Raw genomic sequence first — 12,609 nt, forward strand, 5'->3', positions numbered from 1 at the left:
TTATTAATTCTGTAGTGATTCACTGAAATGAATGACACACTTCAGAGATTTGGAGTGGGGCTCCCCCCCATCTTTTTCTCTTAGCTCTCTCAGGAAAGTGCGATTCTGCCATGACAGGCTTTGACCTCAGCACATCTCCTGCAGGTCAACTCTGGCTGAAATAGAAGTCTGTAACTTGTTTGTGAAGAACACAAAGACTTGTCTCCCCCACTGTGTAAAAATCAGATAGAAAAGGGATGCAGAAATGCAATGACAAACTTGTACGCATTTCTAAAAGGGCTTTCAATCCTACCCTGGCTTTATTTTAGAGGCCAGATGACACAATTAAAATGTGTACTTTTAAAAAAATAAATAAAAATTTTAAAATAAATAAAAATTAAAAAAATAAAATGTGTACTTTTCCCACTCTGTAAATTAATTAGCTATAGTTGGGTTAAGCCAACACAACAAGAACTTTTAAAATATTATGTACAGCAGGATTCTACCTTTATTTATGTACTAACACAAAATACACATTCATGTACGAAAAAAGATAACTTTACATAAAACCTTTAATTAGTGGTTATCTTTGGGGGCTGGGGATCTGACTATTGTGGCACAATTTAGTATCTTTGTAATTTTCTATATTTTAAAATGTAATTCCCTACATTTTCAGGTTTCTGCCTAGTAATCACGAAAGAAATGAAAGGGAAACCTTTTACTGAGCGATGACTACAGAAGCCCTTAATAGGAATTCCAAGATGCTCTGAGCATCTCAGGTTAAGCATGCCTAAATAATTTAGCACTGTATTAAGGTATAGCTACATAGCACATTCTGGGCTTCCCTGCCAAAAGGCAGCTGTTTTTATGATGGAAAACACAGCAGCTGTCTTCACAGGTGCAGAGCAGCAATACATAATAAGTTGGTCCCAGCAGAGACGAATATGGTCTCTATTGAAAATCTGAGAAAAAGGCAAAAAGTGGTGAGCCCCAGTTGAAATCTTCAAGAGAGAAGGGGAAGCCCTGATTTGAAGAAAACAGGCTCCAGATGACTGGTCTCCACTTACCCAGTGAAAATCAAAGCCAAGGACCAAGTCGCTGGGCTCTGGTCTTGCTTTAACACGCGGCAGGATCTTTGGCACAAAAATCAGAATTTTGGATCTGCAAGATACCTTAGCAATCACCCTCCTCTGACAAATGAGGAAACCAAAGCCAGAAGAGGTTAATTTACTCAAGGTCATTAATGCCTGTGCTCTCATCAGTAAAATTAGGATGCTACTCAGACTTCATTCTGCTGTTACACTTATAAACACACACACTCCTCCCTCAGTAATAGTGACATGTGACCAACATAGTCTGAAATCTTGAATTTAACTGATAGCCAACACCACTTTTTCTCATTTAGCAAACACTTCTGATTTTGATAACCGGATGTAAGCTGACGAGAGCTTGCCTACTCTATGCTGCATAAAAAAATGTATGAATTTAGAAAGTCCAAAGACCTGAGGAACTACTGACCCTACCAAAAACTTGGAAAGTACCCACTTAGAAATAAAATGCATTTCTAGCAGTGATATGTTTTGGTTCCTCCGAGTCCACAGACTGTACAGTCCTAAGAAACAATACAGCTGGACCCCTATCCAAACATTTGACTGACTGCAAGGCCCGCTGGTTGTAACTGGCCAGTTGTTTTGTTTATTATAATATTAAAGGCTGTACTTCTATTTTTAAAAAGTCCAGCAGTTCAGCTCTAACAGCAGACATGAATCAAGTTGTACAATTGAAGGTACGCGGCGAGGGGCTGCCGGGACACGGAGTCGGCCGCACAAACACAACCGCTGTTGTTCCCCACTCAGGCCCTCGGGGGCCACCTGTTCCTCTTCATGTCTGTGTAAGCTGACTGGATGCTGAATGTTGCAGACATGTGACTGAGCGAAAACAGGGATCCTGGTACCCAAAACTGTCCTCACACCATGACAACACACTATGCAACAAGAGTCCACACAGGCAAAGGGCCCGGAAGGCAATGTACTGATGCCACAGAGTCAGGAAAAGTGCTGTGTAGGAAAGAACTCTCACAATCCCACTGGATTATTTTTTCTTTTAATTATTACTACTTACTTATGTGGTGCCTTTTTAGAGTAGAATGACCAGTTTTCTGAATGGAATCTGTAGTGACTCATTTCCCCTCGCCCCACCCCCAAAGGCCCTCCTTGCAAAGAGCCACTGTAGGGGGATGGGGAGGGCAGATCTGCCGGGGTGGGGGAGGGGGCTCTCTGTAAACCTGGTCATTCTGCCCACGGGAGGTGTCTGCACTTGGATTGTGACAGCACGCGAGGGATGCCGCCGCAGAGTAACAATGCCATTCCTGGAGGCAGCACTGGGCTGGTAGAGGCCAAGGAGGAAGCAGCACGTCCTATGGGATTCCAGGGTAATTTAATCAGCAGCACTTGCGTGCGGCAGAAGGCAAGGGCAGTGAAATAATCAAGTCCGCTCTCAGCTCCTGGTAGTTTTTCTGTTTAACCGAAGGGGGTAAAATGTGAAGGGCCTCTCTGCCTCGCCCGGAACTGCTGATGCGTGGAGCTGGATGACTCTGTGTCATGGGGGCAGTGGTGGGCTCCACCCACTACACATACCGCCTGCCCTCAGTTGTGATAAGAATGTCTCAGACGTTGCCAACTGTTCCCTGGGGGCAAAACTGCCCCCATTTGCTGCCCTAGATCAACTGGAAAAGCTAGTCAACAAGTGAGCCACTTGATTCTGAGTAATGCAGGGTTGAAAAAAACAAGAAAAGGGGTTTAAGGCCTCCTTCAGTGAGGAACGCTCTGTAAGAAAAAGACCAACAAAAGTAAAACTGGCCAAGGTCAAGAAGAGCAGTTTACCACATGTGAAAGATAAACACCCAATCAAAATATGGGAAGAAATTAAATATCAATTAGAACATAGAGACCCATTAGCAAAAAGAGTTAAAAAATGATACCAAGGGGTTCGTAGGTATATGACAAAAGACACTCCTCACATACTTTATTTATTTTATTTATTTTTGGCTGTGTCAGGTCTTAGTTGTGGCACATGGGATCTTTTGTTGTGGTGCGCGGGCTTCTCTCTAGTAGTGGCGTGCGGGTTTTCACTTCTCTAGTTGTGGCGCATGGGATCTTTCATTGTGGTGGGCGGGCTTCTCTCTAGTAGTGGCGTGCAGGTTTTCTCTTCTCTAGTTGTGGCGCGCAGGCTCCAGGGCGTGTGGGCTCTGTAGTTTGCGGCACGCAGGCTCTTTAGTTGAGGCTTGTGAGCTCAGTAGTTGTGGCGCGTGGGCTTAGTTGCCCCACGGCATGTGGGATCTTAGTTCCCTGACCAGGGATCAAGCCTGCATCCCCTGCACTGTAAGGCGGATCCTTTACCACTGGACCACCGGGGAAGTCCCACTCCCCACATAGTTTAGGTGGGAGTATAAATTGGTGAAAATCATTCTCAAATAAACACACAAACGTGTATGTGAAAGCATATCATCAGTGCATTATTTGTAGCAGTCAAAAAAGAAAAAAAAAACAGTAATAAGCTAAATGACCTCAGCAGGGATTAATAACATTACAGTATATCCATGAAACTGACACCAGGTGGTCACTAAAAATTATTAGATAGGCCTATATGTCACATAGAAGGATGTCCATCAGAGGATTGCTTTCAAGAAGAAAAAGTATTATCATATCTGCCTAGAAAGTCATGAGGGAAAGAGAAAAAAACGGGCTGATCTCTAGGTTGCATGATTTTAGGTCATTATTACTTTCATCTTTGACACATTTCTGAATAACCTGCATTTTAAAAATTATCTTTAGCATGAGTTCTTCTAAAAACAGTAGTAAAAATAATACCTAGAACTCTGTAGTTGCCACCCTTCCACCCAAGGGGCCCACCCATCCTCACCTTGCCAACTATGTCAGACCCCCACTGGACTGCAGATGTGGACTTCATGCCCAGCACTGGGCCTTTACTCACTCCAACACCTCACAACAGCCCCACAAGGAGCAGATGCAATCCCATATCACAGAGCAGGGCCTGGGACTCAGAAGAGGAAAGACTACCCAAGGCCATGCCTTAATAAGTAGGAGTTACTGACTGCGAGGCCGAATTCTCTCCAGCCTGTGAAGAGTAGACTAAATAACAGTAGAAACTAACACAACAGAGTAAAGCAACTATACTCCAATAAACATTAAAAAAGAAAAAAGAGCAGACTAAATAAGCAACATCTCTGTTCATTTACAATCTACCTGCAAATCCCAACGATGGGAACAGCTTGCTCGGAACCTTGCACACAGCTCCCACAGCGCCTTTGCAGCCTCACCAACTGAGGCACCCTCTGGACAGCCTCCAAGTCAGCTCCGGGAGCAGGCCAAAAACTGCAAACCCTGCTCTAAAATCCTATCGCCCGCTTTTCCAAGAGCTGCTGAGCTCGCCCTTGGATGCCAGCCCCAGCGTCACCAGGTCCAGGGCCACCCCAAGTCCCAGGCCCTGCGGAGACAGTGCCTTTTTCTACAGAATGCTTCTTTCCCTGTTAGAACATACCTTATCTTTATTGCTCCAGCAATGAGCATGGCAATTAAGATTCAGAATTGAGGGAAATGCTTTGCATTACCCAATTACCTTTCACCCCAAACATAACAATTTAAAATTTTTTCTTCTAAACTAAAGGTGTTTTCATTCCTTCTCTGATCTTCTCTTAAAATCCAATGTGTATCACGCACTTTGCTAAGTTCTGGGCATACAAAACTACAACAAGGTCCCTAATTCTGAAAACCTTCAGTCGAAGGAACCAGAAACAAACCAGAGAGGGGAGCAGCGAGGGGTCCAGGCTAGAAGCCTGGAGAGGCCCATGATGTTCCACGTCCTTGGGTGGCTTCGTTACAGAGTCTGCAGTACCGTGACATTCCAAAACAGCGAACATGCCTCTTAGGAGTAGAGAAAAACATATTCCAGGGCTGAATGAAAATGACCTTTGGATTATTGACCCAATTTGGCTACTTATACCATCTCTCCCCTCTGCTGGCCTGGACAACCGAGATCTGTATGCTCTCAGAGGAGTGTTTACAGATGAGTCAGCGTTGGAGCTGGCGAGGGGTGGTGGGAAGGACAGTGGACCCAGCGCCGGAGATGAAGGTCGTGTTTTGGTTCCGTCACGGGACCCAGGGAAGTCACTTCACTCCATTTCCTCATCTACGAGGTGGGAACAAACGAGCTTAATTCTCTACCTAAGTTGCAAAGGCTGTGAAAGCAGTGAAAATGCAAAACGTGCTCGCCGATATTCAAATACAGAATAAACAGGTATGGCTGACCTCTGATATAAACTGTTTTCACAGTAAATCTACGTTATTGCCCAAGGGTTCAAATAAGCTCAAAGGAGAGGCTGGTCAGTGACAACTACCAGGAGACTGAGTTACCACAAGCAATGAGCTGGTGAAACATGCAGACGTGTCCATTACTTTCACACACAGTCTGATTTAGCACCAGTGAACACACACAGAATCTGAAAAACCTGATGCAAACTGAACAGATTTCCTGGGATCTAACATTAAAAACAACTGCCAGACAGTTCACCCTCTAAGAAAGTTGACTTAGGGGGACAAACTACTTTGGGAAGATAAGTGTAAGTAACAGGAGGGAGTTAAGGGAAATTATTCCATTGACTAGACTGCAGAAACATACAGGAAGGCAAACATGGCCCAAGGAAAAAGCTCCACTGAAATAAAAATGCTGAAAGCAGGCTGTAAAGCTCGTGCTCTGCTCTGAGGGCAACCGCTGAACAACCGAAAAAGAACAAGGAAGACCCTGCCCAATACCAGGGTTAGTGAGGGGCTCTGGGAAAGAACAGTGCGCGGTAATGTGACTCTGGAGAGGAAAAAGGGGCATGACGTCTTGATCTGAGGACCAAATACTCTCAGCCTTGACCAGAGAGGGTTAGTGTCATATTAGAAACACAGGACGCCTCCATCATGTGGACCAGCAGCCTGCACATCCAATGTCCACGGAGGGTAGATGTGAGTCTCTTAGGGCACCCTGACAGAAGCTTGAGTTTTGTTCTTCTTTGTAAATCACAGGGAAACCAAATGTCTGTACCTATTACATCTCCCGAAGCTGAAAGCGATAAAGGACGACCACTTACAGTCAGTTGCGAGATGTATCTCCACTGAGGAATCGCCTTAAGGTGGGGTTTCCATGACAGAAGAGGAGGAGGCCGCCCAGCAGATGACTTTCCTGAGGCTCCCACTGTCCCACGGCTGAGAAGACCAGTCATTTCAACAGGGGCAGTGGAAACAAGAACAGAACCCTCCAGGACAACAAGGCAGAATTTCTGGTTAAAACGGTGCATGCACATAGGTAAACAAGCATATCCAAATACCACTAGGAAAAAACCTGAGAGCACATGGTGCCAGCTGCTAGAAAGTTGGCACAGGATGAGAAGGGAACAGCATCTGAGTTTCTAGACAATTTTAGATGTCAGGACACGGTGTTCAGGGCCCACTCTTGAAGATGCTGTTAAAACAAAACCAAGAACAAACCACCGCGAGAGAACATGCATGTTCTAAGAGACCAAACATTTTATCTGGGTGAAGGGTCGATCTCATTCTTGAAACTCAAGAACACAAGAAAACAACAAGAACAATCTCCTTGAATATACTCAACTATCAAGGAATTTTCCTATAGGAAACATGAGAATTTTCCCACTACTCTAAAGAAGTCCAATAAATAACTTTACAGTGAAGGGCCCAGGGAGAACACACACAGATGCCCACAGGTCCCCGAGCAGCCGCAGAGGAGAGGCGCTCAGAGTGCTGATGCCTTCACCAGGTCGCCCACAGTCTTGTCTTTCTTGAATGTAACCCGCTGGCTGGCATTTCCAACTGCTTTACGGAACAAGTCCATCTGGTAAGCCCGGGGGCGAGTGAGGCCAAAGAGCACAACACAAGAAGTGGTCAAGGTCAAGTCTTCTCCTGAAGACCAGAGAAGGGCTTCAAGCTACAAGTTCTTCAGCAGCGCATCCTCCCAGTGGGTTGAGTCTCCCTCACCGTCATGCGGGGAAGAGCTCGGGAGGGCTCTCTCCGTAGCAGTACTTTGCTATGGGATCCCTATAGGTGTTCTCATGCTGCACGCTCTGTTGGCAAAAGGGAAGAGAAGAGCGCCGTGAGAGAGAGCAGGACGGCGTCCGGCAGACGCTCCCTGCAGGAGCCCAGGTGAGTCCATCTCCAAATGTCACCAAAAGGGTCCAGGGCACTTTCTGGAGCAAACGCAGATGCTCAGCACAGAATACCAATGAAGGGCATGAAAATGGACATAGTGTCACCACAGGACTATTTCTTTTATGCACACTAGTGAGTTTTTTTAACAACCTAGCTGTGACTAGGATAACTTGAGACAAAAAATCTTCCTCAAAGTATTTTAAGTCAGATTAAGATCCAATGGGTGCTTTGCACCTGACCCCGTGCTTCAAAGGAATTCAGTCCCCGGCACTGAACCCTGCAGAGATGAAGGAGATGCACTTCAAATTGCTTTCGTCAAGTTTTATGTACCTAAGGGCTGGTACACAAGCCGAATCCCACAGTACCACACAAGCTTCATCTGGCCAAGCAAAGTGTGATTTAACACAGACAATCATCCGTGGTGGCTAATTTTTCAGCAATTTGTTTTCATACAAGCAACTTGAGTTTTTGGCTAGTCTAGAATTCATTAATTAGCCTAAAACCAAGGCTAAACATCTAAATTGTAAGTATTAATCCAATTTACAGACATGCAGCCAAATCTTCTCTTTCTTGGGACACTTATAAAGGCAAATTGCCAACTGGTAAATTTCTCTTTACAATGAAAATGCAAAGTCTGAAATTTTAGCATCTTCACTCAAGTTTGGAAATAACTCCTGGGTTTTATCAGTTAAAGAAAGAAAATACTTGGCCTTTTCTAACATTTCTCAGAATGACAGTATGAATCAAAGTAAGTCATGGGTTCAGCCATCCTTCACATTTCCTTTAAAGCCCATTCAAATGGAAAGCTCTTCCAGCAAAACAAGGACATCAGGAATTTCTTCATGTTTCAAATGCTCATTATAATCCCTGAAACATTTACCCAGTGATGCTGAATGCTCTAAGAGCAGACCAGAGACATAAAGAGTGGCATAAAACCCAAAGGCAGACTACAGAAATCTGGCAAAGGGTACAAGAGCTCCAGAGAATGACAAATGAGTCATTCATCTCAGACGGAGCCAGGACAGTCTTGCAGACACCATGAATGGAAGCCAGAGGAAGAGCACCCGTATGACAAACACGTCTGGTGATTTTACAAAGAGAGCTCCAACAACCGCCCGATCACAAAGGTTGAGAGCAGAGGATGCGGAATGATGGAAAGGCAAAGACGTTCAGACGCTTTCAGCAGCTGGTGCCGTGTTTAGTGCCCAAGAGCAAAGCATTTAATGACAACGTGCTGAAAAGTACTGAGAGCTTGGCAACCTACAGATTTACCTGTGTATTTTTCAACACCCACCTGCCCCATCCCCTTGAATCCTAAAATAAACCACAACTTTGTCCCAGAATAAATGAGTACCCACTCTAAATGAGTAGTTGCTGGAAAGCCTTAAATTTCAAAGACAGAGGAGAGAACTTCTCTCAGGAATTGGACTATTAGGACTCCACCCAGACTTTAAAATAATTTTAAGCTTCCAGTTAAAATACAGACAAGCTAATCAGATAGGGAAGATGCAAGTTAGTCAGACCTTGATTTGATATAAATATTTTACATCCCTAACTTGTATAAATCTCATGTTCACATTCTAAATACAGTCAGCCCTCCATACCACGGGTTCCACATCCATGGATTCAACCAACCACGGGTCAAAAGTATTTGAAAAAACTCCAAGAAATTCCAAAAAGCAAAACATGGTATTTACATTGTATTAGTTATTGTAATAATCTAGAGATGATTTAAAGCATACGGGAGGATTTAAGTAGGTAATAGGCAAATATTATGCCATTTTATATGAACATTTAGGGATTCGGGGTCCTGGAACCAATCACCCTCGGATACCAAGGGATGATGTACTATCAATCCACCAAAGCTCCACACAACGTCGTTTAAATCTCTTCTCCATTATCACCCCACCAAAAGCCCCCAGTGCATATTTTCGAGTTTTCCTGCAGACCCTGACTCCCACCAGCAAATACCCCAGCTAGAGGCATCACAGCTTCTGACCTGGGATGAGGTCCTGCATTTAGCCAAACACAATTCAAAGTGATCTTCGACTGCCATGAAGAGGTTCTGGAATGCCACAGCTGCCCGGTTGAGGAAGCGCTCCAGGAGAAGTTGCTATGGAAACAAAAGTCAGTACCTGTAATAAATTCCAAACTCAGAAGCACAAGGTAACCTTGGAAATTTCTCCTAAACTAACAGACTGCTGATACGGGGAAGAAGAGGGGAAGGAGAGAGAGAGGGGAGCTCAAGTGAGCAGGAGGGCTGATGTTTTACTCTTTAGATATCTGATTAGGAATACAATGGCCCATTCTGTCAAAGAACCACTGGAGGAACTGGGAACCACCTCCTTTCCTTGTAGACAAAGGCTACCTCACAGCAGCCATTTCTGACACCGACAAGGTTCCCTTCTATTTCCAGAAGAATCTCACAAGAAGATTCTAATGCTCCTCGTGAAATGCAGGCAGAAAGAATAAAGGAGATGCAGCACAAGGAGCAACTCTCCATACCTTGTTGGGCTGCAGGCAGCAGGAGACACAGTACTCATAGGCGCTGCAGCAGCCATTGGACAAGCAGCCATCGCAGCAGTACTGCTTTGTGTCAGGGACGTTGACGTTACAGCAGCCATTTACCAGCAAATCTTTCCTCTCACAAACGTAACCTGAAAGTCAGAGACTAACCTGAGTATAAACCCAGCAGTCCCCCCACCTGCCCACCAGGGGCGATCACGAGGCAGCAATGAAAGTCCTGCATGCAAAGAACATAAAGATAGAGTCTGGAGTCAGGGGCACCCTAAGGACCACAGAACCTGGAATCAGAGAGTGTCTAATCAGAGCTTGCTTCCTGCATGCAGCAGTTTACAGGAAACATGGACTCCCATCTTGTAAGTGGGCTATATATATTCTAATCTACCTAAAATTACCTTTTAGTCTGCTGTCACATATTTGATGCAATCATCACATCGCCTATGTTTTCCTGTGCTAACCTATGCAAGCCAATTTTTCATCTATGCCTGGGAAAAAATGTCATTATTTTTCAAAGAAAAATCTGAAAAGAGGAAAAAACCAAGGTTTTCACTCCTGAAAGTGAGATCCTTCTAGATTTAAAACAAACAAAAAATCTCCACGTATACTTTTTACATTTAAATACCTTTTAAATACTTACCATTTATTTAGTAGTTTGAAGGATTTTTTAAAATAGTAGTCACACCTAACCTTTATAAACTGATTTAGGCTCCTTTTAAGTATACATTACAGGGATTCAACTACCCCTCAGAATTAGGGAATGAGAGTACTCTAATAACCAAGGAAGAAAAATCCTCCCAATTCCCTCCATTCATCATCTAAACACACCCCCTCCAACCTAGTTCATTCATTCATACTCAACTTTAAGAATCTCCTCACAAAAGCTAATTTATTGTTCATAGCTGCTAAATACACATTTCTCTAAATCCTTCTGGGAGTGGGACAGAAAAATGTAAGAACAAGTCCTTTAGGGACACCACATGGCCCATGGGAAACTCCCAGGTGCAGGCCCAGGCCCACAGGTACACACACGGGCCCACGGGTGCACACAGGTGCAGAGCAGCTGTTCCTCACATCATTCCATTCTAAATGCCCCAGCTTCTTAATCCTCAGAGAATGAGACATCGTGAAGCATGAGGTTGTTTTCAGAAACTACTCTGGAAAAACAAAGCATGAGGTTGTTTTCAGAAACTACACTGGAAAACGAAGTCTGTGCAAAAGCAGGAGGCACCATTAAAATAAGAGTGGAAGGGACCAGAAGGGCCCTCACGTCACACGAGGGAAACTGAGGCCTACGAGAACCAGATCGCTGCTGTTGTGGTTTTAACTATGCCTTTTGTCTTCTAAATTAAGACAGGATGATTCTAATGCCACATTAAATGTTTCTGGGATTCTTCCTAACTATTCTTACTCACTTCCTTCAGAAGGGTTATAAATTAAAAATCTGAATAAGCCAGCATGTTCCTCAAAATTCTACCCCAAATGATAGAGCATCTTATCACATGATCTGTGTCAGAGAGATGTAAAACATTACACTTGTTGAAATGATCTTTCTGCTCTTTTCTCTTTTCCATGTTATAAGTGTTAGCATCTCAGGCCTTCTGTTTTTCCCCAGTACAAACTGCAAGTATTTAGCTTTGAAACCAGGCGGGTCTTTCTAACTCCTGGTGAAAGTCCATCAAGATTTTTCCTTTTGCATCAGAAATGTACTCCTGCAAACATTATTTCCAATGAGGAGTCCTGTGAGATCACAACCTCAGAGTGTGCTGCTACTGACTGGGAAACCAACTTCTAACCTTTGAAAAGTTTGTAACTCTGCTGGTTGTCTTACTGAATAAGGTGTCACCCTGGCAACACTCGTGGGGGTGGCATCTGCTTGCTAAAAGGCAAAAATTCCTGCAAGTTTTCTTTATTACACTGCTTATCTCCTCTCCTGCATTCATGGAGGTAAAATAAAACCTATGGTTCTTGGATTTTTTTTGATTGGTTCTTGGAACTTAAGAAATCTGAGAGTCTTTGTCTCACCTGAATTAAGCAGAGGGAAATCATTCTTTTGCTAGCTGTGACAAAAGAAAAGGACAAACTGTCATTCATAACTAATATTAAATATTAAAGTCAAGTCATAAGATTTCACACTTTCTCACTGAGTACCATACAAACAAAAGCCTATAAGAAAAAAGCACTGAACTCCAAGTTCAGTCCTGGTCTTAGTCCTAGGTCTGCCCCTGACTGACTAGCTGGGTCATCTTACGGAAGTAACTTTCCTTCGCTAAACTTTACTGTTAAAACAAAGCAAAACAAATGTTACTTGCAATTTAATCTGCTTTTGCAATGTGATCTTAAAAACAGAGCTGGGCACTGTTGAGTCAGCAGTGCATTTTTGTGCAAAATTTTCCAGCTCTTCTAATCTAGGTGGGAGGTTTTCCTGATTCCTTCCTTCAATCCCAAATAATCTCATCTGCTCTGATTCCTTTGAGATCTTTTTGGAAAAGTTTTTTTTTTAAATTATTTTGCTGGGGTTGCAAACTTTAAATATAGATATATAAAAAGCACTATAGTTTCATTTTGAAGATAGCACATGTCTTCATTTTGTTAGGCTCCATCAGGTATCGATGAAGATTCTAATTCAAGGTTACCTGTATCAATTTCAGTATTGTGACATTCATAACCCATTTGTTCTGAGACTCTCTAAGAGAGAGCCAATTTTACTCTTGCAAACTAACCAAATTATTGCAAACCACCAGGTGAAAAGGGAATAAACAATCTGTAAACCAATCGGGGAACTCTGACCACTGTTTGGATAGCTGACATTAAGGAAAAGTGGTACTCTCGGCGTGATAATGGTATCCCGTTTATGGTTTGTAAAAGAGCCCCTGCCACC

At 43.5% G+C, this 12,609-nt stretch overlaps 1 protein-coding gene across 25 annotated transcripts in view; it reads right to left on the minus strand.

Annotated features, from left to right (window-relative positions):
• Positions 1–12,609, minus strand: part of CUNH12orf49 (chromosome unknown C12orf49 homolog) — a 272,190-nt gene that overhangs the window by 248,548 nt on the left and 11,033 nt on the right. For 12 of the 25 annotated variants that reach the window (XR_003792829.1, XM_029218554.1, XM_029218545.1 and 9 more), the window contains exons 3-4: positions 9,714–9,865; positions 9,208–9,321 (exon numbers count right to left, since the gene is read on the minus strand). Coding sequence is in view for 22 of the 25 variants with exons in the window: in XM_029218554.1 (XP_029074387.1) it covers positions 9,208–9,321; positions 9,714–9,865 (266 nt within the window). In the remaining 3 variants the exon portion in view is untranslated. Of the gene's footprint in view, positions 1–6,135; positions 7,124–7,145; positions 7,486–8,686; positions 9,322–9,713; positions 9,866–12,609 lie in introns of those variants that run through there. The other 13 variants (XR_003792815.1, XR_003792816.1, XM_029218528.1 and 10 more) reach the window with 4 other exon arrangements.

This window comes from Monodon monoceros, unplaced genomic scaffold (genome assembly GCF_005190385.1).
Source record: "Monodon monoceros isolate NGI ecotype Baffin Bay Population unplaced genomic scaffold, NGI_Narwhal_1 Super_Scaffold_1, whole genome shotgun sequence".
Lineage (NCBI taxonomy): Eukaryota > Metazoa > Chordata > Mammalia > Artiodactyla > Monodontidae > Monodon > Monodon monoceros.